Below are 26,897 nucleotides of genomic sequence, written 5' to 3' on the forward strand. Positions count from 1 at the left end.
AGAAACACTCCTGAAGCCAGAACTGGACTTCTTTCCTCCACTCTGTTGGGGAAATCTCAGGGCTCCATTGTAGTTAGGAGATCAGACTTATCATAAAACTAAATGAGACACAGGCCACAGTGTGCAGCTGGAGGCGCCAGCTTCAGAGCAGAGACCAGCAGCTCTGCTCCCAAGCTGGGCCTAGTAACTGACCAGGGTAGTGACTCCTAGACTTTGGAATTTCATAAAACGGTAAAATATCAAAATAAACTTCGGGGACTTAGGATGCAGCTATCACTATCATTTTGTAAAATAAATAAAAGACACTGCAGCATAGAGATGTTTGCATAACTCTAGCAGAAATGCAAGGCTCATGCCATAGCCTTAATTTCTCATTTTGCCTTGGACTGGTTGATGCTTTGGTACCACTGGACAGAACAATCTTAAGGATTTCTTTGCCAGTGCTAACTGGGTACCAGGCCCTGTGCTAAGTGCTGGGAATACAAGGAGGTGTAAAAACAGCCCTGCCCAAGAAGACCTTATATTCAGAGATGGGGGGAAAGTGTGTAATTATGGTCCACACTGTAGGCACGAACACACAGTAAACACAGCAAGTTAGGTGAGCAAAGAGAAGCCGAGCTTACCCAAGGGAGTGGGTTTTGTTTTATTTGAGGTAGAGTCAAAGAGGAGGGAAGATTTAGGGGGATTCTTCTGAAGGTCCTGATTTCCAAACTCATACTTGAAAGGAGGTTCTGGGGAGACAACGGCCGAGAGCCAGTGCTTAGAGTTCAGATGGAATTGACTTCCAGACCCAGCTCTGCCACTTGTGGGCTTGAGAAACTTTTAAAACCTCTAAGATTATTTCTTTATCTCTAAAGTTGGGATGAGAAGAGTTCCTACCTCATAAGGCGGTTGTGAAAATTAAAATATGATAATACATGAAAAGCTCTCATCCCTATGGCCTGCAGATCATTACAAAATGTTAGCTGTCATTTTAATTGTAAACAGAAGGAGCAACATGTGCAAGGGCCCTGAGGCAACAAAGAGCAGGCTGCTTTAGAGAAGTGTAGGGTGTGATGAGCGGAGGGCCCAGGGGTGCAGAGGAAGAGAGGGGACAGAGGAGACGGCCAGGGGCTGGAGGCCAGGTTTTCTGGATCCAGTGCACACACTGGTATGTGCTACATCCTGTGGGCCCTGGAGAGCCGTGGAAGCATATTAAGCAAGGAAGTCACATTGTTACTTTTGTAACAATGAAAACGAATGGGCAGGAGACAAAACTGGAATCAGGAGGGTCAGTTTGGGGGCTCTTTGCAGGGTGCCGGAAGCTCTGCTGAGGGTCTGAATTAGGATAATCATGGTAGGGAAGGAGAGAAGTGCACACAGTGTTATGAACCACCAGTGGGGATGTCCTGTTTAACACGCTGTTTAGCTCGTTCTAGGGAGACCCTACTACCGTGGAGCAGAAACCCTCCACTGGCGGTGACACATCGCACCTTATGTTTTTTTTTATTATTATTACTTAAGAAATCTTTATTGGAGTATAATTGCTTCACAATACCGTGTTAGTTTCTGTTGCACAACAAAGCAAATCAGCCATATGCATACCTATGTCCCCACGTCCCCTGCCTCTTGAGCCTCCCTCCCGCCCCCCCACGTCCCCTGCCTCTTGAGCCTCCCTCCCGCCCTCCCTATCCCATCCCTCTAGGTCATCGCAAAGCTCCTAGCCGATCTCCCTGTGCTGTGCTGCTGCTTCCCACCAGCCAACTATTTTACATTCGGCAGTGTGTATATGTCGATGCTACTCTCACTCCGCCCCACCTTCACCCTCCCGCCCCATGTCATCAAGTCCATTCTCTATGTCTACCTCTTTATTACTGCCCTGCAGCTAGGTTCATCAGTACCATTTTTCTTTTCTTAGATTCCATATATATGCGTTAGCATACGGTATTTGTTTTTCTCTTTCTGACCTACTTCATTCTGTATGACAGACTCTAAGTCCATGCACCTCACTACAAATATCGCAATTTCGTTTCTTTTTATGGCTGAGTAATATTCCATTGTATATATGTGCCACATCTTCTTTATCCATTCATCTGTCGATGGACATTTAGGTTGGTTCCATGTCCTGGCTGTTATAAATAGTGCTGCAATGAACATTGTGGTGCATGTCTCTTTCTGAACTATGGTTTGCTCAGGGTATATGCCCAGTAGTGGGATTGCTAGGAAAACTGGACAGCTACACGTAAAGGAAGGAAATCAGAGCCCTACCTAACACCACACACAAAAATAAACTCCAAATGGATTAAAGACTTAAATGTAAGATCAGACACTATAAAACTTTTAGAGGAAAACATAGGAAAAACACTCTTTGACATAAACCACAGCAAGATCTTTTTTGACCCACCTCCTAGAGTAACAGAAATAAAAACAAAAATAAACAAATGGGACTTAATTAAACTTAAACGCTTCTGCACAGCAAAGTAAACCATAAACAAGACAATAAAACGACCCTCAGAATGGGAGAAAATATTTGCAAAGGAAACAACAGGCAAAGGATTAATCTCCAAAATATATAAACGGCTCATGGAGCTCAATATCAAAAAACCAAACAATCCAGTTAAAAAACGGGTGGAAGACCTAAATAGACATTTCACCAAGAAAGACATACAGGTGGCCAAGAGGCACATGAAAAGATGCTCAGCATCACTAATCATTAGAGAAATGCAAATCGAAACTACAATGAGGTATCACCTCACACAGGTCAGAATAGCCATCATCAGAAAATCTACAAACAACAAATGCTGGAGAGGGTGTAGAGAAAAGGGAACGTTCTTGCCCTGTTGGTGGGAATGTAAATTGATACAGCCACTATGGAGAACAGTATGGAGGGTCCTTAAAAAACTAAAAATAGAACTACCATATGCATCTTACGTTTTTTAAAAAATTTATGTATTTTATTTATTTATTTTTGGCTGCGTTGGGTCTTCATTGCTGCGCGCGGGCTTTCTCTAGGTGCGGCAAGCGGGTGTACTCTTCGTTGTGGTGCACAGGCTTCTCATTGTGGTGGCTTCTGTTGTTGCAGAGCATGGGCTCTAGGCACACGGGCTTCAGTAGTGTGGCACGTGGGCTCGGTAGTTGTGGCTCACGGGCTCTAGAGTGCAGTCTCAGTAGTTGTGGCACATGGGCTTAGTTGCTCAGCGGCACGTGGGATCTTCCCGGACCAGGGCTCAAACCCATGTCCCTTGCATCGGCAGGCAGATTCTCAACCACTGTGCCACAGGGAAGCCCCAACCTTATGTTTTAATGTCTTTTAAAAAATGAATTTGTCCCATTTACTTTTTGTGTTAATGGACAGAGCAAGAGATTGACAGCCAGGACACCTTCTTTCTGGCTCCTTCTTTGGCCCTAATGTATTTTGGGTCCTTGGACAAGTGCTTTTTTGTAAATAAGAGCTTTAAAAAGATGACCCCAGTTCTAATATGGAATGTATTCTGAGGACATTTGGGAAGACCCTGGGAAGGACAATTACTATACCTGACCCACATGTTCTGATCTGTAAAATGGGTCCAATATCACATTCCCTACCTTTGACACATGCTTATGTTGAGGATGAATGAGGCCAGACACATCTTTGACAAAGATGTGATGTTATATAAATATACATCATTGTTGTATTCGTGATTGGTCTGGGGCTTATATGCTAACTATGTTGCAGAAAAATATTAGGCTCAACCAGGACTTAAGTCTCTGATTTCTAAAGTCTTTGTACAGCGATGCTAAACATTTTAGATTCTGAAAGGTATTGTCTCATTCAGAGTGCTAAGAAAACCCATCCCTTCTGTAAAGGCATTGAGTATTTATCATCTTAGACCTTAAGAAAAATATTAGCAATAGAACCATGTGGGGCTGCTGTTCTATTTTTTCTCACTTTCTGTTCTGTATTGATAAAAGGTGGTATTGGCTTAGAAAGTGTCCTTTCCGATAGTTATAGCTACAAAAGAAATTTTCTAAGTGCTTGTTCTCTAATCATGAAAATTGGGCATGGAAATCTTGTTGTACACAGGCAAAGGTCAGAATTCACAATGCCCACACCCTGGGCCTGAGTCCTTTGTTATGTCTTACTTAGAGTAAACAAATAAATTTCCTCACCAACTATGGCCACATCTTTTCAAAGTCACTTCTAGTTGATTTTATTTGGTTTTACACTCTGGGAATACAACTAATCTTATTATTTTTTTTCTTCCAAACAAGAACCGAGTTCTAAATAGGAAAAAAAAAAAATGTGCATGTGCATGTCTGTGTGTGTGTGTGTGTGTGTGTGTGTGTGTGTGTGTGTGCAGCGCACTTTTATCCCCTTCTCTTTTTTGGAACTGAAATGTTAGCAGAGGACGATTTCTTTAGGAGGGTCATCATTTTCTACTGAGCAGCCTTAGAGCCAGCTCCCATGGAAGTGGTTTTGAGCTCAGAGCCAAGAAAGTAGTCATAGAAAATACCATGCATACATCCCAAATCGTCACCCCTGGGAGATGAGAGCCTCCCTTGGCAGGGACATGCGGGCAGTCTTTAAAGGCACTATTAACACTCCTACAGTGACTAGAGAAACGCCCTCTTTCTAGGCAATTTGGAAAAACATATGAAAGGATCCATTCCAAAATTGTAGTGCTATACATGAACCTTGAGGAATAAGCCTTCTGTATTGGGAAGGCTTCACCAGTCACCCAACTAGTGTCTTTTGTTCCCTTCTCACTCTAGATCCCCCAGCTGGAGGCGTCCTCTCTGCCAATACAAATTCCCAGGGTCCTTCATGGCTGCGTGGAGTTCACTTCTTCTATGACGCTAAGTTTTCTGGGAGATTCCACCCCACATGGTTTTCTGTCTTCTCTAAATTCCTAGAGAAATATGTCTTTCACTGTCCATGCCTTGGGGGGCTACTAGTGTAGAGCAGGCTGCTTTGGAATCTAACAGAAACTATAGACTCTCTCCCCAGAGAAAGGAGCATATATGTACAATAATACATTATCTAGCATGCACTTTCCACAGACCACGGACTCTCAGAGTCCCCAAACAGGGGCCTCCTAGGGGTCTGGAATCCCAGGTCTCCTCCTGTGGGGAAAAGAGCATGGACTTTGAGTTCCTAGATGTTCAAGCTCTATCTTTTATTTTCCTGTAGTCTTCAGAAAGATGCTTAACCAACTAAATTTCTTCTTCTTCCAATACATGACGAGAATTATAACTACCTGAAGGATTGCTGTAAGGTTTGAGTGAACTTAAGTGTGTGAAAGCTCCAAGCACAGTGCCTGGCACACAGTGGACCCTCAATAAAATGTGCATGTTCTTGTCCCTCTCATATATCATCATCATCTTCAACATCACCATCATCCCTCTGGTTGGTACTTACTGTGTATCGGGTACATACTACTACTTTCACATTCAGTTAACGTTTTTGAGCCCTTACCACTTACCAGAAGCTTGTTATGTGCTTCCAGGTCGATTACATTCTTAATTTGAACTTGTGCTGTCTCCCTAAATAGGATGTGTATCTCTTGAGCACTGTAGCCATGGCTTCTGTCATTGAAAACCCCACTCCCACAGGCCGCAGGTATTCAGGGTGTTCAACCAGTGATTGACTACTTCCCTCGGGGCAATTATCCAAGGTGGTGTTTTTATTAGAAAACCAAAGGGAAAAGAAGAAACTTCCCATCAAACTGTTACCAGATTCCCTTTAGGGAGGATAGGAGTTTGATTTTTCCTTTTATTTAGATAGATCACTGTCACCAAGAGAGTCAGTGTCGAGGAAGATAAACCAGGTCTCCTGGGACCTGAGTGGGCAGTGATCCTGACCTACCCCCTCTTTTGACTGTTGGAAAATCTGTGTTGCCCCTTTGCCCTTTAGCATTTCATTCCTTTTCAGTAGAGATATTTCATGAGTCCCTTTGGCGGGATTTTCTTCATTAGATATTTGTGCTATATGCTATATTTATGAAAAGGGGTAAACGTAGACACAACCATTTGGTTAAAAATTGAAGTTTTTGATGATTTTTTTGAGTATTTATTAAAAGGGTGATCTCCTTACTGCTATTTTCCAAAGCATTTGTTTCTGCTTGGGATTTTCGTGTGGGAAATGGGAATTAACTTTCATAGAGTTATCTGAAGACCCCAGCCTCTAACTGTCACACACTTATATAAATATTGTTCTCTTGAAAATTTAGTTTTCTTTCATAAAGATTTGTATTTTTAAAATTAGCTTCTGTATTTCATTTTAATACCTTTAAGTTTTCTCATTCCTAAACAACATATCTTCCTCTTAGATATATTTTGAAGATAAAGTAAGTAAAGGTATCTAAAATACAGTCTTCGGCATGTAGGAAAATCTCTTGCGGTGCCAGCTATTCATACCTTTAAATATTTACCTGATTATAGCTTGACATTAAAGCAGTTTACATAAACAGTCATGGATTTTGGGAGACCAAACCTGAAATATCAAGAAACACGCAACTTGTATGATTCTGGGGATGTAATACTTCTTTGATTCCATGAATAACTTAAACCATGAAATGAGTTGTAATGCTGAATAATTACAGCTAATATTTACGCAGTATTTTATAGTATTTTACGCAGCGGTTTTACGCTCATTTCAATAGTCTTTGTGAGAATCTCATGTAGAAGAGATATTATACTATTGTTGTTGTAGATGAAGAACCGAGACTCAGAGCTACGATGACTTGCTCTAGCATCATGGGGGAGTGAGACAGGGCTTCATATTCGTGCAGCTCTTTCAAACTCTTCTCTAGGAGCTCGTCATTTACCACTTACACGATGCATCTTCTGATAATATCAGTAGGCCACATTTTTATCTTAGCCTCCTCTGTGCTACAGATCCTCCAGACTGTGTCTTAATCTTTATCAGTAAGTCCCAACCTGCAATGCTCTGGGAGAACAACCCCAGCGCATAGCCAAAGCCGTCATGGCAGACGCCCACACACCTTCACTCTGGTAGAGAAGAGACAGTCCTGGAGAACCCGGTCATGGAGGAAGACAGGTATCTCTAAGAGCAAAAGGCCATCCAGAGTGGCCACAGACGGAAAGAGGACCACCTTCCAATGCCAGTCTCCAAAGCAGGAAACATCCCAAGTAAGAGCCAGAAAGAAAGTTTGCAAGGCCCATCGCCTCATGAGTACTTATCCAACTGGCATCTCCCCTCTGTCTTCATCTGAGAGACCAAATCTTGTAATCTTCCCTTGCTCTGCCCCTACCAGACCCTCCTGGAGGGGGTGAATTCAGATCTCACAACACTCACAGGCACCACTGCAAACTATCACGTGTCCCAGGGAGGTTTCACTTTGAGATGATCTCTGAAGTTGTCAAGGGAGACATTGTGTGTGTGTGTGTGTGTGTGTGTGTGTGTGTGTGTGAAAATAAGCCTAAACTTTATAATATAGACAGCATACTAGTTTTAAATAATAAACATGCTTTGTAAATTATTGCTTGAGCTCCCTTAGGCCTGGAATCCTTCTTAGCACCCTCCTTTATGAATTCTATTCCTAGTATTTTAGTACTTTCACATCTGTATTTTTTGCTGTACTTCTCTCTTCCTTCACATTGGTTCTCCATCTCCTCCTTTATTATTGGGGAGACCTTTCCTATCCCTTGAACTTAATAAGCAGCTTCTTTACCTGTAGAAACTGCCTAGAATCATCACCTGCTGGATTGCCGTATTCTCTCTGATATGAGCTCCCAATCCATAGTGGAGAGTGGCAAGGATCTGGCAAGTTCCTTGGGGCTGACCCAGCAGCAGGTCACATTAGGAGTATAGGCATGGAGTTACCAGACAGAACATGGAAACCAGAGTCCCCGGCTTCCCTAAATACAGTCCTGGACTGCCAGCCAGGCTTCCCTCCCTGCCTTTTAGCTGTGAAAACACTGCTGTGCCCATGGGAGCTCTAAGAGGATATTTCTCTTCGTCTCAACTCTCTCTTAGCCAGATCACTATTTCATTTAAAAAAAAAAAAAGCTGTACTTCTCCAGTGTCACCAGTTTGTCTTTATTTTCTGAACACCAAATCTTGAAAGAGACTTTTTTTTCCCTTCGCTTTGGCACTCAGAAGCTTAGATCCTAATTGATCTCCAGCAGATGTGAAGATCTTACTGCCTGGATGACCTATAGTTCATGTACTACCTGCCTCTCTACCTTCATCTTATGATTCTCCTTTTATTTTCCTCTTCCCCTCACTTTCATTATGTAAGCATTTGCATTTTCTAATAGTGTATAATAACTTATCTGAAATTCTGTTTTTTTTTTTTTTTTTTTTGCTGTACGTGGGCCTCTCACTGTTATGGCCTGTCTCGCTGTGGAGCACAGGCTCCGGACGCGCAGGCTTAGTGGCCATGGCTCATGGGCCCAGCTGTTCCGTGGCATGTGGGATCCTCCCGGAACGGGGCACGAACCCGTGTCCCCTGCATCGGCAGTCGGACTCCCAACCACTGCGCCACCAGGGAAGCCCTATCTTAAATTCTTTTATTGAACAAGATCAAATATTAAAAAATAATCCTCACGTGATTAACTAAGCCATCTCATTAGTAACATGGTTCATAGAAATGTGTTTTGTACTCACTTAGGAGCTGTTTGAAAAGATTGGAGAGGCTCTGTCATGAAGAATGTAGCTGGGGGTGTAGTAAAAGCTCTTTGGGTGAGGGTCTTCCCAAGTGGAGCCCGAGGTCTAATAAAAAACAACCATGGTCTCTACCCAGTGCCCATCTGTGTGATGCTAACTCACATTGCAGACCTTGAACCAGAATATACTTCCATGAATTCTTGTCCCATTGGAGGGGAGTGATAAGCATCATTTTTTTTTTTCCATGAAGGAGATGAACTATTTCTGTGTTTATTCAAGGAGCTTGTATTGAAATGCATGTCTTCTAGGTTCCATGGGACTGGACTTGACCCCTAATACTACATAATATCCCATAATTATCAGTTATTGTTCCAGACAGTTCCTGTTTGGGATGTGAGACATCTAGAGTACATCTAGAATATTTCCAGTTAGTTGACCTGGGTTGTTGTTAGAATCATGCTTCAAAATATTGGGCTGCATCAGCCAACCAGCTTAAGTCACGTTTTGAACAGAACTCTGCAGCCAGCTAGTATCTGGATGTATTTCCACGTGTGTTTATTTCAGTCTGTTACTAATTTTAAAGGCTTAATGTATTTCCCACCCAGGCACTCTGACAGTAAAATCCTACACAAGTCAGACTTTTAGCAGGAAGCTAAATCCATTCAGGTCTCTTGTGACATGTTAATAGCACAAAGCTAGGGAAATTAAGAATATTTAACTTCCATTAAGGCATTTTATATGAAAGTCAGGGCTGCTACTAAACAGTAGAATCATCTTCCTACACGAAGTGCCTCGGGGTCTAAGCTGGAATATTGTTCATTAAATTGGAAACAAACAGATTATTTCCTAGAGACCCAGGAGGATTTGCGAATGTTGCCCAGTGGCAGGGATGGACTAGACCAGTTCTGAGTGTTAATCTGGCAGAACCTGCCTCATACAGGGCTTTGCTCAAAAATACCGTAAAAGAAAATGTGCATAAAGGCAAGGGAGGAAGAAAATGACAGAAAGAAGAGGGACGACCCTTTTGGAAGAGAGAAGCATGGTGTTTGCCTCCTATTGTGTGTGTGTGTGTGTGTGTGTGTGTGTGTCTGTGTGTGTGTACATGTCATACGTGCCCACACATTCATATATTCCAAGATAGGCAAGGTCTAAGAGGTATCTATTCCAACCTTCTGCCCAACTCATTTTTATAATATTTTTCAGGAGTAATATACCATATTTCCACTTAAACACCACCAGTGACAGGAAACACTATTTCACAGGGCAAATCACCCAATATGCTGACAACCCTAATGGTTAGAAATTTTTTCACAGCACTGAATGAAGGTCTTCCTCATTATTTCCTCATTGGTTCTGGTTCTCTTCCCTAGAGCCACATATAACCGACCTCATTCGTTTTCCATAAGAGAATTCTAAGTAAGTATTTGAAGGCTGTTAAGATAATTATCATGATGATGATGGTGGTAATTATCATGTAATGTGCCTTGAGCACTTCCTATAAGTACGGTGCTAAACACTTTATTTTTATTAATATTCATGATTGATGAAATAGATACATTTCAAAAATTCTTTTTACAGATGAGAAAACTGAGGCTTAGAGAGTAAAGTACCTTGCCTCGGATAACAGGGCTAACAGGAAACAGAGCTAGGATTGCAAACAGCCCTCCCTGAGCAGACTCTTTTCTACCTTCACGTTAGTGACTTATACCGTGAATGATGTCTGCAACTATATGAGTTATTTTCTCAGAAGGGGGGATTATGGAGACCAGATTATACCACCTTCTGCACTTAAGGGAACTGCTTGCTATGTATTTTCATGCACAACATCATCCTTTTCGTATATTCCTCTTTCACCACATCTTTCTTAGAGTGGCTTATCTTTTTAAATGCCTATAGCAACATAAATATTGTCAGAAGCCATGTGGATAGAAAATTACGTCCCTGCAGTTCCCTTTTACTGGTCCAGTGATTTTTCAAGTTGATCCTTCACAAGCTGAGGTGTCTGAATCATGAGTTAGAAAAATGCCTTCCAAAGAGCACAGTACCCAGCATCAAATCACGGCTCCGTAAATATGTGTAGAATAAATGAATGGACAACGGCCTCCTTAAGAAGACGGTTGAATGTCTAGAGCTGAGAGCAGTAGAAATTGTGCTATTTACTTAAATAATAACTACATTTCCCCTATTTTTTCAGGTTGGGATTGCAGATATGTAACAAATTTGTATTTCTCTGTAGACTTGATTCACCCTTGCAAATGCCTCAGGCTGCAGTTTCATTGAGAAAACTTTTTGGTTATTATACCTTTCCGTTTCTACACTTCATGAAGTACCTAATTTCGTTACCATTGAAATGTCAAATTGCAAGAGCCTCTGACTTGCCTGGGAAACATGACCTCCTGTACAGGCTAAGAGGGGTTCCTGGGAGTATAAATCTGTTTTCTGAACTCTTTTCCTCAGGAACTTTAAGAAACTTACCTTTTTGGATAGGTATTTTAATAATGCCCTCTCTGTTCTGCTTGTCCATTGACATGGTATGTTCCCACATCAATGGAACAGAAACAAAGCGAAGCTGAAATATTAACCGTAAGGATTCAGGGGATTAGTGAAGGGGAAAGGGAAGAAATTTGTAGAATATACGTAAACTCTGCCTCCTATGACTAAAATACCTAATTCTTTGAATAAAAAATAGTTGCTAAGTTATCACTCATCACCTGGTATAAAGATACTTTCTATTGGGCCTTCTGATGTAGTTATAGGGGTTCAGTGGTATTTATGCAAGTTATTAAAAAATGTCCAATCTTTTAAGAAGCTTGATTTTTATATTGCTAATGATATTTGGTTTTGTGTTGCCTCTCCTAGGTTTGCTGGGATGGGAAACCTGCTCAAAGTCCTTACCAGGGAAATTGAAAACTACCCACATTTTTTCCTGGATTTTGAAAGTAAGTTCCAAAACTTAAAAGATTATGATGAAAACTTTTCACTTTCTTTATAGCTTGTTGATAGGGAAGCTATAAGATAAAGATTGTGTGTGATACTTAAACCACATCCAAATGTCACTCTGCATTTCTCTGAGTCTTCAAAGATCATTTCCTTCTTTCTTTTCATACATTTTAAAAACACCCCAAAGAATATCTTTTTAATACGCCCAGGCTTTTCTTTGATTTTAGAAGCAAACAGTTATTGTAGGTCTAACATAAATCATCAATGTGTATTTTCCTAATAATTTTCAAGGTTTTTTATGTCATATTCCAAAGAAAAATAGTATACATAGTAATTGACACAGATTAATATAGAACAGATATCACTAGACGTGAAAGAAAAAGTGATATATACAAGAAATGAGGCTTACAGATTTTGTATTTTTGAGTCATCGCTATTCTTTTATATTATTTGATAATTCAAAACTGTTTCAGGAGTTTAAGATATAACTTTCATTTGAAAGTTTATTTTTCTTTTGTCAAAAACTTTTAATTTTTTCCTAAGGCAAAATGGCTTATGAATCATGACTAAATACATACAGAGATTCTTTCTTATCTTGTTATTTTTTGATTGACTGTATTTATAACTGAAAGACACATTCATGTTTAATCAACTGGGCTCACATTTCTACACTCACTCTTGTGTTCTCCTCTTTTTGAATTGCAGGTCCACAATGCTAAGCATAGTTAAATGTCCTTTGTCCAGTAGTCATCTGTTCCAAACTTTAATCTGCTTTAAACTGTAATATTTCAAGTATTTTATTTATATTAAAAATAAGTTGGAACTTCCTTACATATACATTAAACCTTCTAACAGAGATTTTCTAAGTAAATGCTAGAAGACCCTTCTAAGATACAGCAAACCGAATGATGAAAGCTCCTTGGATGTATCTTTTTAAAATCTTTGGTATGTCTAAAATACCTACTTGAAAAGGAAAAGTGTCCCCAAAGCTCTTGCATTCTGAAAAAGATTTTTACTGTAGATTATATTCAACGAAAGAGATCTCACTTCTGATTTAACTCGGTTTGCTGTTGTTCTTGATATTTGACTGGGTTTGTCTGGATTTGATTGGGTGTGGTTGGTTTTGGTTGGGCTTGGTTGGGTTTGGTTGGGTGTGGTTGGTTTTGGTTGGGTTTGGTTGGGCTTGGTTGGATTTGGTTGGGCTTGGTTGGGTTTGGTTGGGTTTTGGTTGGACTTGGTTGGATTTGGTTGGGCTTGGTTGGGTTTGGCTGGGTTTGGTTGGGTTTGGTAAGAGGTACAGCTGGGAACTCAAGAGCCAGATTGATTTGATACTTCAAAAAGAATGGGCTTTTTTTACTTGTGTGACTTTTGCTACTCCTCTGTAATATACATATATCTTTGTTGTTGTTGTTACAGGAAGATTTATTAATAACTTTAAAGAATTGTTACAAAATAAATTACCCATTATTCCAACACCCTAATTTTACTACTTGCATTTTTAATTGACCCCTTCCACTTCTTGTCAAATGCACTTTACACTGTTTCATTCAGCATGCACAGAGGCCCAAATGGTGGTAAAACACCCCATTCACTCACAACTTCAGGGACATATAAACACCTAGGGGAGTTACATGCCTGTTCTTTTTTGGAAGCCCTAAAGTCCACATGCATGTGTGTGTGCTTCTCACAACAACTACCAGAGTGACCCCATTTGCCTATTTCGCTGTTCTTGAATTTTGGCTTTCCATGCTTCCACGTAGAATAGGGTTGAGTCCTTTGTCAAGTCTAATATCAAAATCCTTTAAAGTGATAAAAGTAAAATCTACAGGAATTTAAAGCAGTAGTTTTCAACTGATGTTCTCTGGAGCAGCAGTGTTCTGAGGTGACATCTCAGCGGATCTCCTTCCCCACCACCATAGCAAAGGGGCTTCACTTCCTCTCTGCTACAACCCAAGGACTCTGATCTGCTCAGTCTTGTACCTTGGACATTTTCTTAATATGTTATTTACGGGAAGGTCATGGTGGCTGAAGAGAACATTTAAATATCTTGAATTTTGATAACAGCTTATGGTACCAAAATTCCATTTGTAGATATACTATAATTTCTCTAAGAGGGGGAAGTGTGGAATGGATTTCCATGTCTGGTGGCTCACTACTAGGACTAGAACTATAGTATTTAAGGAAAATGTAAAACTATAAATTTATAGAAGTATATAAAATCTTGTTTATTTCCCCCTCAAGACCAAGAAGAGTAACATTATTTCACTGAGACTGAGAAGATAAATCACTGGGCTGAAGTCTCACAGGGAATGATTGGGGAACTGAGATGGGAACACAGATGTCTTTGGCTTTCTTCCTCTGCTTTGATTCCCTTAAGTGCTCATCACAGACAGCTTCCAGGAAGTGCTGCAGCCATCATTCTGTTCCTGCTTAGAGAGAGAAGTCTTAATCATCTACAAACTAAGATGTCTCATGAAAAAAAAAATTGGTTTCTTGATCCTGCAAATCGTATTTCCTAAAGTTGGCTTTCAAGAAAAAAGGGTGATGGACTGGAAGGGTGGGGAAGATGGGCTGTGGTCATGATTTTTCCTTGAGTATATAGATTTCAGCTCAGTACAGTAGCAGTATACTGAGAATGGTTATGAGCCTTCGTGTAAGCCACAGTGCCATCAGGGAGACAGAGCTAGACAAGAGCAGCCTTTGCCTAATGAAGCCCCAGGCAGGTGTGGAGGACAATACAGGCACACAGTTCAAGATAAAGTAAAGTAAGGGGCTTAGGAGAGGCACGGTGTGGCCTGGGAGTAGAGGGAGAAAGCATACATCAAGTTTCAGGAAATGGATGACTACAGAAGGGATTGGGGAAGTCTTCTTGCAAAGGTGGCATTTGGAATGGACTTAAAACAATGAGTGTTTTTTCTACAGATCTAGAAGACTTTTCCAAAGAGAATAGTTGAAATCCCTGAGGGAAAACTAGAGCAGGCAAGAGCTTGAGGGGATGGGAACTTCAGGTGTGCTTATACTTAAAGGGAGTTGAGTAGTTAGAGGATCCAGGAGAGAAAGGCCACACTGAGGAGGAACCTCATCTTACTCAGTTGAGATTCCTGATGGCAGGGCTTGGACCCCACCCAGTTTGGCGACCCAGCACTCAGCCCGCATTGAGCCTGGACTGTTGGACAGTGAATGAGCCTGAGTAACAGATGCTGGCCATGTGAAGAAACAGAATAGAACAGGCTAGATCAGGCAGCCAGGAGACACGGACATTCAAGTAGGAGGGAGTGTAAATGGATTCAAATGCTAAGAGTGGTCAAGAAGGAAAAAGCTTGAAAAGGGGATGACAGATTGGGCAGTTAACTGCCCAACAGATTCAGGATTTATCACTTTGAGTACAGAGACTGGATTACAAAAGAGTTAAGGAGGAAGAAGTAGAAGGAGGAAGGAAGGCTGAACAGTATATGGCAACAACTCAAAGGCCTTTGGCACCTCTACTTTGAATGTTGAATATTGTTTTTGAAGTCACTGATGGAATATAATTGAACTGGGTCAAATAGATATAATTAGGTTGGGTCAAAATATAATACAAAATTAGACACATCTGTCCTTAGGTTTTCCAGTTGTGTGGATCTGATTTAAATTTTTTGCCCTTTGCAGAGGGTTTTACAGTTTATGGTCACATTTCTACACAATCACTTAACGTCTTTTTATTGTTGTTTTTCATCCCACTACTGTTTTCTTTCCATGAACAGAAGTTTTGCATTTGATGAAGTGTTATTTTTTTCCTTTTTTACTAAGTTCATGCTGTATCTTCTTTAAGAAATCATGCCTATTCCACGGTCATAAAGATATCCTACTACATTTCCTTATGAAAGTTTTAGAATCTTAAGCTTTACATTAGGTCAATGGTCAATCCTTAACTAATTTTTGTGTGTGTTATGAGAGAGGTGTTGGGTTTATTTTTTTTTCATGTGATATAAAATTATTCTAGCGCAGGGAGATTGCTTTAGTGCCCTTATCATAATTTAGTCAACTATAATATGTATCGGGCTACTTCTGGACCTTTTATTCTCTCTCATTGCTTGATTGATCCCTTTCACCAATGAATACCAAAACGTAACAACTAATAAATCTTAAAGCAGGAAGAGTAAGTCCTTCAACTTTGTTCTTTCTCAAGATGTTTTGAGTATTCTAGCTCCTTTACTTTTCTAAATAATTTTATTTATCTTTTATAAGCCTTTAATGTCTACAGAAAATCTTGCTGGGATATTGATTATAATTACATAAAATCTAGGGATCGATTTGGAGAGAATTGACATCTAGGTAGTATTGATTCCTCCCACCTATGAATATGGTCTATCTTTTCATTTGTTTAGATATTCTTTAATTTCATTCAGCAGTGTTTTATAGTTTTTCGAGGTCCCACATATCTTTTGTTAAATATACCTTCAAGCCTGCCATATTTTGACCATAACAGCTTTCTTGTGCTTAGTGTTTGCAATGGTATATATTTCCCCATTCTGTCTGCCTTTATCTTTATAGCATGTTTCTCATAAACAACACATAGTTGGCCCAGTGTTTTTCATCCAAGCTGATAATATCTACCTTTTTATTGGCATGTTCAGCCCATGTACATTTAATTACTGTTCGTATTTGAGTGTATCTTGGTGTTGTTTCCATTTGTTCCATTTCTGCTCTTGGTGTCTCAATGTTTTCCTGCCTTTCGATTAAATCAAATAATTTTTAGTATTCTCTTTTGTCTTTTATGTTGACGTTTTAGTTATGCTTCTTGGTGCTTACTTTAGAGATTATTATATACATCTTTAACTTATTGCCATCTGTCTTCAAAGTGTATTCTTTACATCATGAAGAATTTAAGAAACTTATCACGGTACACATCCAATCACCACCCTTCCACCCTTTGTGCTCTTGCTGTATGTTTTGCTTCTATGTACATATGTTATAAACTCCTCATTACAATATCTTTTTTTAACTTTAAACTTGCAATAGTCTCTTAAACGTGTATATGTTTGTATTTGTAATCTTAATAGATCTTTTATATTTTCTCACACATTTTCTTATTCCAGTGTTCTCCATTCCTTCTGACATAACTAGGTCTCTTTGGTATTATTTCACTTCCCTGTGGAAAGGATTTGGATGGCATCTTGTGCTTATATCGTACATGACTTATTCAGTATCTGGCATAGGCCTGGGCATGAAGTATAAGCTTAGGAATTTTGATTTCTTCTGCAGAACATCTCCTGCATCCTAGCATTAGGAAGGACCAGCAGAAGTGGGGGTGATGTCTTAGTGGAGCAGAGAGGCATGGGGGGAAAGACATAGAGCACATAAATATAGGAACATTAGAAGAACATGAACTTTTTTTCAAGGAGTATATAACTTTATTGGGGAGATCAGATGCAAACACATTGGAGAGACAGTAGGGCAGGTAGCAGAGAAGTCTGTAATAGAGCAAGTGATGGGCTGGCCAAAAGAAGTACAGGTTCTAGGCTGGGCCGAAGATGTGTTTCTTAGAACATAGCAACTGAAAAATGATTTTCTTATAAGAAAAACCAACCTTTATGAGCATAATAGGAATGCCAAAAACAATAATGGTGGTTGGTGGGGAAGGAGGTGGGGTTAAGAGGGAAATTCTAAAGCTTCCAAACCACTGTCCTCTCAGGAAGGCTCTGAATATTTTGACCTGTTAGGACTACAGTCTCCTACTCTTTAAAGCAAGGGAGGGGGCGCTGTCAGAGTAGGTGATCATCTGGGCTTTCTTTGTTGACTCAGGCCACTTCCTGCTGCTACTGATCTCTTCTTTCATCTCTCCCTCTCCGGTACCCTCACATCTGCTGAGGTTGTTCACAGGAGGCTAGATAATCTTAGAAGAGTAAAGGAGGAAAATAAAGAATGTTTTTGGTCACTTTACAAATGAAACAACACAAACAAAGAGCAAAGGAACAGAACAGACCGGGGAAGGAATTTGTTTATGCCATCGTAGGGATTCATTCACAAAGATTCTTGCAGTTTCTGGCACTTTTGCTTTTTAAGCGCTTTTCATCTGTCAACATCCTCATTACGATCCTACATGTCATAGACCCCACAGGAACATACAGGGAGGAGACGGGGCTCTTGTTAGCTTCCCTCCCTTTACCGAGAATTAATATGAGACCCAGAGAGATTAATAGGGTTTCCCTGAGGTCTCATGTTTAGTGAGTGGTAAAACTGATGGTAGGATCTGGGTCTCCAAAGCTACATCCTTGGAACTCCCCCTTCCCCCATGACATCACAGGGATCTCACAGCACGTGAATGAAATAAACAGGCCCTCGAGTATCTTAACCCTCCCTGTTCTTTGCAGTCCCTCATCTGATTGTTCCTTGGGAAGGGGCTCTGGCATGTGATGGCTAACGCTCCTGTACAAATAAATACGTCAACCAGTCACACTTACTTACATCTTCCACTGGACCTTCACAATTTTACGTTGTTTCTGTAAGCGGTTAGTATTGTGCTATAAATCATTTCCATTTTGCATGCCCAAATTTTAATATTAGATAGTTATGTTTCTTAGTTTATCCTGAAGGGGCGAGGTGTGGAGAAGTGAGGAAGTGGGTGGGGAGGAAGGGCCATAGATTTAATTTATGGCTTTGGCAAACTCTTTCTGCTGTACCTTTCTTCTGTGTTTACACAACAACCAGTGGGGTACAGAGATAGGGATGTATCCTATTGATGAAATGCCAGGGCTTCCTTCCAAGCCAAAGACATCTCCAAATAAATGGTGTCTTCTTCTCACATTATCTTTGGTTAACTTGTTTGATTCTCTGTCAGCTTTTCCACACAGTACTGAATAGGTTGTTAGGAAAAGGTGTGTGGGTTCCCGGTGCTTGTAGAGACAGGGCTCGTCCTTGGCTGATTTGCAGAGATAAGAACCCTTTGATTTGACAGCCCTGCTCTGGGTTGAACCCTGCTGCCTTGCCCTGGGGTATGTTCACCAAAGATGTCCGTTCCTGACAAACAAAGCCCATGGCCACCTTCCTCTCCATCAGCACAGTGGAATGCCAAGCATTCTGCTTTCAGTAAATACCACAATCCTCCACTGTGAAACCTCTACCTGACCCTGGTGACTCCAAAATGCTGGCAGGGAATATCCACTGTCACTAGCAAATTGAGCCAAAGGAGGATAAATAGATCCCCTATAAACAGAATGAATCCTGTTTAACTTTCTTAATTGATAAGACGGTACTTTTCCATTAAAAATTCTAGGCACTTGGAATTCAGCAAGTTCTTAACAATAAATATATGTGCTCAAGGTCACAGTGCACATGATACATTTTCATACTTCCTACAATAGCGAGTCCGGAATAGGGGGTTTAAATCATCCCCCGGGGAAAAGCCTGGATAGGCTCGTTCCAGGGCTCCTAGAATTGTTGGTTTCTGAAATTGCCGGTGTAAATCACAGGGGTTTTTAACAGCTTCATCGTGAGACAGGAACAGCCCAGCTTTCTGTAACCATCCTCCTTAATTTTGATGAAATAACTGGTGATGATTAGAAATTTAGAATGTGATTCTTAGAAAAAATATCACCAAATAATTCACTGACTGCAACTGGAAATAATGCCCCATTTCCATCATTAATATTATTGCTGTGCATTTGTGTGTGCCTGTGTGTGTGTATACCTTTGACTTAAGGTCAATCTTTGTGTTAAAAATAGAAAAACAAAACCCATAATTCAGAGTTCCTGTTCACTCAGCAAATGCTTTAGGAGGTTGCTGACAGGTTAAATATAGTAACCTTTTCAATCACTAATTCTTCAAGGTCTTTTCCAAGATGTCTCTCCTTGACATCCGAAGAGACAGTACATTTTAAAAACATGGTGACCAACTGAATCTGAATCTGGAGAATGCCAAAAGTATAGACCCCAAAGCCTCTCAAAGGACTACTCCAAAATGATAACAGCCTTAGAATTGGGAGAATAAACATTAAACGCAGTTTTTCACTCATCAAATATTCTATTAATGTGTTAACCACACTGAGGAAACGTTGACGCTGTAGATAAATGATGGAAGATTTAAAAACACAATGTTCATGAAGATGTGACCAGCCAATCTGATTGTAGGTGAGTGCTTATTATCTTCATGGTAATAGAGAGACAGGCAGCACTGTTAGAGAGACAAGACAGAAGAGAGGATCTAGAAGTCATAGGATCTTCATTTCTTTTGCTGCTTCCCACAGCCCACGTTCTCTGTCACCTGGTCAATTTCCTCATTTATTCATTGAGTCATGACATGTTTAGTGAGTGTCTCCAGTGGGTAGGGCATATGGGAGCACTAAGGACAAGAATACAGACCCTGTCTCCAGAGATCTCAGAATTCAAAGCCAAGCAGAAAAACCATCACAAAACGATGTGAGAAGTATATTTAAATCATATGTTTCAACTATTCAGCACATTTTTCTACCAGCATCTACTGCGTGCCAGGCACTGTGTTAGGTCCTGGAGATACGATATCAAATGAAACAAGTAAGGCCTGAGTCTTACAGGCTCAGAGATCAGATTCTCACTAATGAGTCCTAAGTGTCTGATCATGTAGCTGGGGGATCAAAGTGGGATGAATCATGAACTTAGGGATTTGGGCCAATACCAAATGTCACTTAGGGTTACACAGTCCTTTTCCCATTTGAAAAAAGAAGAAGACAGACAGATTAGGGCTTCTTCCAGTTGGGACTCTCTGCCTCAGAAGTTGATGCCACTTGTGATTTGAGTCCCCTGAGACTCTTAGAGCTGCCTGGCCCAGAAGACAGGGACTGTGCTGCTGGCCCCAAGGGCTTAATTATTAGCTGGAAGAAAAGGTGACTTAAGTTCCTTGACAGAGGAGAGCGGAAAAAACTAGGGCTTGCAATAAGCCTAGCAAATTATGGAAGAAAATGAGCCAGTGCATTTCTAAGTCAGAATCATTCCCAAAGAAGGACTGATGACTTGGATTTCTCCCACCCCTCCCTACCCCATCCCTGTCGAACGGGTCCACAGGGGAAACATTTCCAATAGGACACTAGGATATCTGCCAAAAGAAATGTTTTCCCAGAGAGGGAGGCTGGGGACTGAGGGTCCTGTTTCACAGATCACTCTGGCTAGCAGGAGGGAGTTACTGCAGGCCGGAAGTGATTCACCATAGCCCCCAACTCTGCCACCTCTGGGAGAGAAGTGGTGTCGTCCTCCATGTCACTCGTCCAGCTCTTTGTGGTCACATTAACGTCAGTGTGAATTTGTATTAGAAAGTGTCACTTCGCCTGGGATGGAGAGATGCTTGCCTGTCTGTGGCCAGTACCACTTTTAGGCCACTCTCCTGGAAACTGTCTTACTTTTGAAGCACTTAAGAAAGGCCTCTGTTTTAAAAACTGAGTTTGAAATCTTTCTCCTTTGGTGTTTCAGTAAGCATCAAAAGAATGGGGGCTTTTTGTTTTTGTTTTTCCAATGCTCCTCTTCTAGACCACTTGGCTTTAATTCTGTTTTGTTTAAAACTTATCAAGTGGTGACTTGCTAAGATGGAGTCATATGACAGCCAAGATTAGGAGCCTTTTCTGTTCTCCAAGTGCCTTCCTCTCCCATACTTCTTTGTATTGATATTCAAATAGACTTACCTCTCAGAATCTTGGTCCCAGACTCTCTTTTCCTTTTCCTTCTCAAATATAAATCTCTATAGGAAATTGTCTTTGTGTTTAGCTTGTGAGTTTTCGATACATTCATCCAAAGGCGAAAGGATTTGAGTCAAGAGTATTTGATTTTTTGTTCTCTAGGATCTTTGCATTTTTGTCATATGCTTTCTTCCCTGACTTTCTTCTTACTTGGGAATTGCCAGCCTTACCCTGGAATTCTGTTCATTGAAACGTGTCCCTCGGTTACAGGCTTCCTAGCTTGTGGGTTTTAGTTTCTGTTTAAGATGCCATATTGCTTTTAGAAAAGTTTGGGAAAACAGGAAAAGATGAAATATATAGTATATTGTTACAAACATTTTACCTGAGACAACTTACCAGGTGTTTGGGGGAAGCAGGAGAAGGATAGCGAAGGATAAAGGGGAAACATGTTTCTTTCTCTTCTCTGCTTCCCAGGCTGGATTCAACAATGTAACCTGGCAGGTCCCTTTCCTCTTTCAAGTCCAGCCATTCTTGGGCCACCTGCTAAGTCTTCCTCCTGCTTTTCATGGGCGCCCTCCCTTGGGGCTTCCAGCCAGCCAGCTCCAGTCCCAGCCCTTACATGGAGCAGTTTCCGCTTCTCCCAGACCACACTCATCTCTCCCTTCTCTGCACCCTGGTGCACGTGTACTTTAGGCCCTCCTCATCCGCTAGTTGAAATCCGTCTCATTTGTAGAAGGAACAGGTTGCAGGGTTTCTGAGTAACCTCTGAGGGCCTATGATTTCTTTTCTTTTAAAGAGAATTACTATGCACTGGTGAATTTCACCCTTCATTTCCCAGGTAACTCCACCAATTTCTTAGGCCTTAGCAGGATCTGAGAAATAAAATGATCTAAAAATCTCCATGGGCATCACTTCTGGGAGGTCTGGCCTTGCATTAGTATAGGTCCAGCAGATGGTGACTGAAGCAGGAGCAACCACATCTGGCCCACTTCTACTCTGATACTCAGCCTTTCTGAAGACCCAGTTGGCATGGTCAATGCCTCACTTAAAAATCACCTATTTTATGAATTCTGTTTTTTCTGACCCCCACCAAGATTAGTCAAAACTGGGATTTGATCTGGGTAATGTTCGACCAGGTATGACTCCATCCCACCTTTCTTTAGTGAGGTCCGCTGGGAGAATTCAGAGCCTTAGGACTTGGATTTTTGAAAACAGATTTTTAGGAGATGACATCTATCCCCTTTCTCTGTTAGCAGTGCCTTCGTTTCAGATGGAGATTAATTTCCTGACTAGCCTGGGCAAGAAACCTATTTTGTAGGCATTGTGAGATAAATAACACCCGATCTTTACCACCATTCACCTTCCACCCACTAGCCCCCCACAAAATACTCCTGCAGACAAGAGCAAACACTGGCTCCAGGAATGTAAACAGGTAGGAATTCACTGAGGGGCTCAGGGGACGTTTCTGTGGCTGTTTGAATGCATTCTTCATTATTTAAGCTTAAATGTGTTACTTATTTTTGTGGATAAATTTCACGGTTAATACCAAAGATGAACAGTACAGGAGCCTTTAAAACTCCTGGCACTCCTTGAGTTCATGTTCAAAGAGAAACCCCAAAGCTTTCTACAGATCATTGTGTTCCAGAAAGATACATCTCTGTCATGGCTCTGAAGGATTCATTATCTAATATATTAAGCTTTTGTAGTATGGAAATATAAGGGAGACTATTTTCCTATCTATACTCAGATTCACAGACTTTCAATCATAACAGAAATATTCAATAGCTTCTATTAAAAGTGGATCCCAAAAGATAATGTTGATTCTTCCTATCACCCACTGTACCACTTGGCACGTAGTAGGTGTGCAAAAAACGTGACCCATATAAATAAAGGAGTGCCTGCGATGATTCCAACACGCTTTGCTTAATGTGTGTGAAATATTGATGACTATTTTGAACTGAGTAATGGGCAGAATTTCTGTTCGTTTTCCTTTCTTAGCACCTTGTTATGTTAAAGAGTAAATACTAAGCCTGCAGGAGTTAAAATAGGATTGTCTAGCAGGTAGAACTGAATGCCGAGCCTCTTCTCAGGTGGTTTATAAACACAAGCCCTCTGTGTCTTTTGGTTTCCCATCTGCTTAGATGCCCAGCCCACAGAAGGAGAGAGGGAAATATGGAACCAGATCAGCGCCGTCCTCCAGGATTCCGAGAGCATCCTCGCAGACCTGCAGGCTTACAAGGGCGCGGGGCCAGAGATCCGAGACGTATGCCAATAATAATACTGAGCTGACAGCACCCTTGGTGGAGAAAGGAAACCCATGCACGCACACACACAGCAAGATTAAGTAATAGCCCTAGTGTTTCCTAGCGTACTAGGAAGAACAAGGAGGGTAATGTGTCCTTAAAAAATGTATGAATGGTCCTTTTGATTCTAGTACGCTGATCTGAGCACACAGTGCTGTAGACTGTGTAAAGTGTCAGCCATTCTCTTCTCCAGCATACATTTGATATTGCAGGACTCACATTTAAACAATAATTTGTCCCTGTGTTACTTCATGTAAGGGAAACATACATATGAAATCTACGAACAATTGAAATAGGATTCGTAGTCTGGGTTTATATGAACTTTACAAAACTTTGTAATAATTTTGGCAGGTTCTGCTAGTATCATAAACAAGAGTCATAAAAGATCTCGTTTTAAGTAGTCTGCTCGTCGGTCATCTTGAAATGACATGTGAGATTTTAAAAATAAATGCAGGGAAAACAAAACAACAAACAAAACAAAACAAATTGTCAGTGTGACTTCTGAGACTCCATAATGCCTTCAAGGCAAGAAACTTCACACTCCTTTTGTTTGAAATAATTAGTTTTGTGGAAGTATCAGCACACACACGTACTGCCACCACCATTTTCTAAAAACAAAACAAACCATAACAACAAAAACAACAAAAACACTGCTAGCGTCATAATCCTCCAGCTGCTGAAACCCAGACAAAACAGCATTTCGAAGAAACTAGCCTATTAAGAGGTTATTTTTCTACTTAGGGGTCACCGTTTAATTTAGGTAATGTAGGTACCATCACAGACCGGCAGGAATGTAATACATATTATAAAGAAAGGAAAGTACCGCAGAATCTGCATTTCCCAATGAGCACTAGCTCTACTTTGAGAAGAATCAAACGGTGATGGAGGAGGACTGAATTGCTTCCAATTAAACATGCATTTGTTTTGCATTGAAGATAAGAGAAACAAGTAAGATGACGCGGTGTCTAGGGCTAAACTCGCCATCCTAATTGAGCATCTTGGACGACACTCCGATGAACTGATGTCCATTGAGGAAATACACATTAGCAAAGTACAGCAGGAATCGTATCTTTTAAACTCAAATTCTTTCTCAATCTCAAGTCGTTTTGATGGGCAGCTTACTGCTTGTTTTTAAACAGACAATTCCATAATGTTTTGGCAGGCCATTCAAAATCCCAATGACATTCAGCTTCAGGAAAAAGCGTGGAATGCAGTGTGTCCTTTGGTCGTGAGGCTAAAGAGATTTTATGAGTTTTCTATCAGGCTAGGTGAGTATGCGTTTACGGTTTTCATGTCTTACGTGTGAAATTCTGTTACGGCGTTTGAGAAAGCAGCAGGAAAGGTTCAGGGCATTGGAAACTACCCCAGGTCCATCACTGTGCATCGTCAGAGGCCACTTGTACAAAAACACCTGCCATGTCTATTTCTGTCAATCCACTTCAGAGTTTCTTCCCCTGCATTTATTGGTGCATTTAGAGTGTCTTTACTAGTGGGTGTCCCTTTGGTTTTGTTCTCAGCTACGTCTGACTCTTAACAGGTTTACCATGTCTGATCACATTTCCGAAGGACAGAGAAAATACAGGTTACCTGCTAACCCAAAAAGAAGTTGGTTGGCTGGACTCATGTGTTAAGTTTAATATAGTAAAATACAAGAAAGACAAACATAACATTCTATCCTTAAGCTTAAAAGAATCTGTGCAGGCACAGGATGGCTTTGCAGGAGCAAGAAGAAAATCAAGTCTGGTTGACAGTAGGCTCTACGTGACCACCGATATGATACAACCCCTCCCCGAACAGTAAAACTGTCTGAGGTTTCCCTGGTTAATATAATACATCTAGAACGAGGAAGCGTGTGGTCATGTTTTACTCTACTTCTGCCATAAGTGAGCGCCACATTTTAAGAGTTAAACAGAGAAACTGAAGTACGCTGGGGGAATAATAGCCATGATGTTGAGAGAACTTGAAGCTAAGACTCAAAGGAAATAGTTCAATGAACTGAACCAGTTTTTCAAGAAGAGGGAGCTTCTGAAGACACTCAGGTTGAAGACGAATCGATTTCTCTGTTTCTTCCAAGTGTGTGTCTAGACCCAATGAACTGAAATCCTAAGGAGCCAACACTCAGCTCAGCAGACAGGAAAAATCCACCCATCAGAGCATTCCAAGGTCAAGCGAGCTGCCTCAGAAGACAGTTTGTTCCCACAGACAGAAAATGCTAGTGGTGTCCTTGGAAAGAAACTGTAAAAGGACTCTAGGGATGATAGAGCAGGTGCAGTGAACTCTTCTGTAAAGAGCCAGCTAATAAATATTTTAGGCTTGTGGGCCATCCTATGTTATTTGCAACCACTCAGCCCTGCCATTGCAGCACAAAAGTAGCCACAGTCAATCCCTAGGGGAATGAAAATAAAGCATGGCTGTGTTTTGATAAAACTTTATTTGCAAAAATTGACTGTGGGCCAGATTTAGCCTGTGGGCCATAGTTTTCCTACCCCTGCTCTAGAGGATTGGTTAAGTGACTTGGTACTAGGAGAAATACGTGGAAGGAAAAACTGGAAGGAAGTTTTAGAAACAGAGAAGTGGGAGCAATGAGACTCTTTTCAGGACAGTAATGGAGGTAGATATGGCAGTGGGTTTGTAGAAAAATATTCCTGGGATTTGATGAGAGTGTAAATGCAGAGAAGAGCTGGAATGACCCAGAAGCCTCTCCCTGCAAAGCAGGTTATTTACCCCACGCAATCAGGGCCACCTCATCTCATCCTGGCTTCTGAATGGCTATCTCGTGCACATGCTCCAAAGTCACCTCTTTGTGGTTTTCTAACAGTGTGAGGAATTGGGATGACAGAACATGTGAGGGTCCGGCTGAGCTCTGGGAGACATTTACAAGACTGTGTGGCCCCGGGGCTCTTCTCCAGTGGAGGCGGAGCATGGGGGGTTCCTTTTCTTCCTTACCTACCCATGTCACATCTCACACAGTTCTGGGGGGAAAGGTGGAGTGGAAAGACTCAAGCAGGTTATCTCTGAGAATGTCAACTGGGGCTTCAAATTGTGCTTTTTGAAAAGATCTCTGCGGGCCACCTCAAATATGTCTGTATCCCTTTGACTTCCAGAAAAAGCTCTTCAGAGTTTATTGGAATCTCTGACCTGTCCACCCTACACACCAACGCAACACCTGGAGCGGCAGCAGGCCCTGGCAAAGGAGTTTGCGGAAATTCTGCATTTCACCCTCCGATTCGATGAACTGAAGGTTAGGCCGCGTGCACTTGGACAATTTAACAAATTCTTACTGAGCACCTAGAGGTGTCCAGGTGCCCTGCAGTGCTGTGGGGCAAGAGAGATGAGTGAGCTGTAGCTCCTTCCCTAGAGAGGCGTGTCATGTGGTGAGAATTTGAACTCCTTGTGGTCAAAGTGATTGAAGATGGTGGTTTCTACATGGAAATTCAAAAT

General features: G+C 41.1%; 1 protein-coding gene across 1 annotated transcript in view; it reads left to right on the forward strand.

Moving 5' to 3' along the window:
- The window catches only part of CYRIA (CYFIP related Rac1 interactor A), a 108,073-nt gene that overhangs the window by 69,192 nt on the left and 11,984 nt on the right, over positions 1-26,897 (forward strand). Inside the window, exons 3-6 of the mRNA XM_060027069.1 lie at positions 11,450-11,529; positions 23,295-23,416; positions 24,619-24,724; positions 26,561-26,697. Of these exons, the coding sequence (XP_059883052.1) occupies positions 11,460-11,529; positions 23,295-23,416; positions 24,619-24,724; positions 26,561-26,697 (435 nt within the window). The 5' untranslated portion in view covers positions 11,450-11,459. The remainder of the gene's footprint in view (positions 1-11,449; positions 11,530-23,294; positions 23,417-24,618; positions 24,725-26,560; positions 26,698-26,897) is intronic.

This window comes from Delphinus delphis, chromosome 12 (assembly GCF_949987515.2).
Source record: "Delphinus delphis chromosome 12, mDelDel1.2, whole genome shotgun sequence".
Classification (NCBI taxonomy): domain Eukaryota; kingdom Metazoa; phylum Chordata; class Mammalia; order Artiodactyla; family Delphinidae; genus Delphinus; species Delphinus delphis.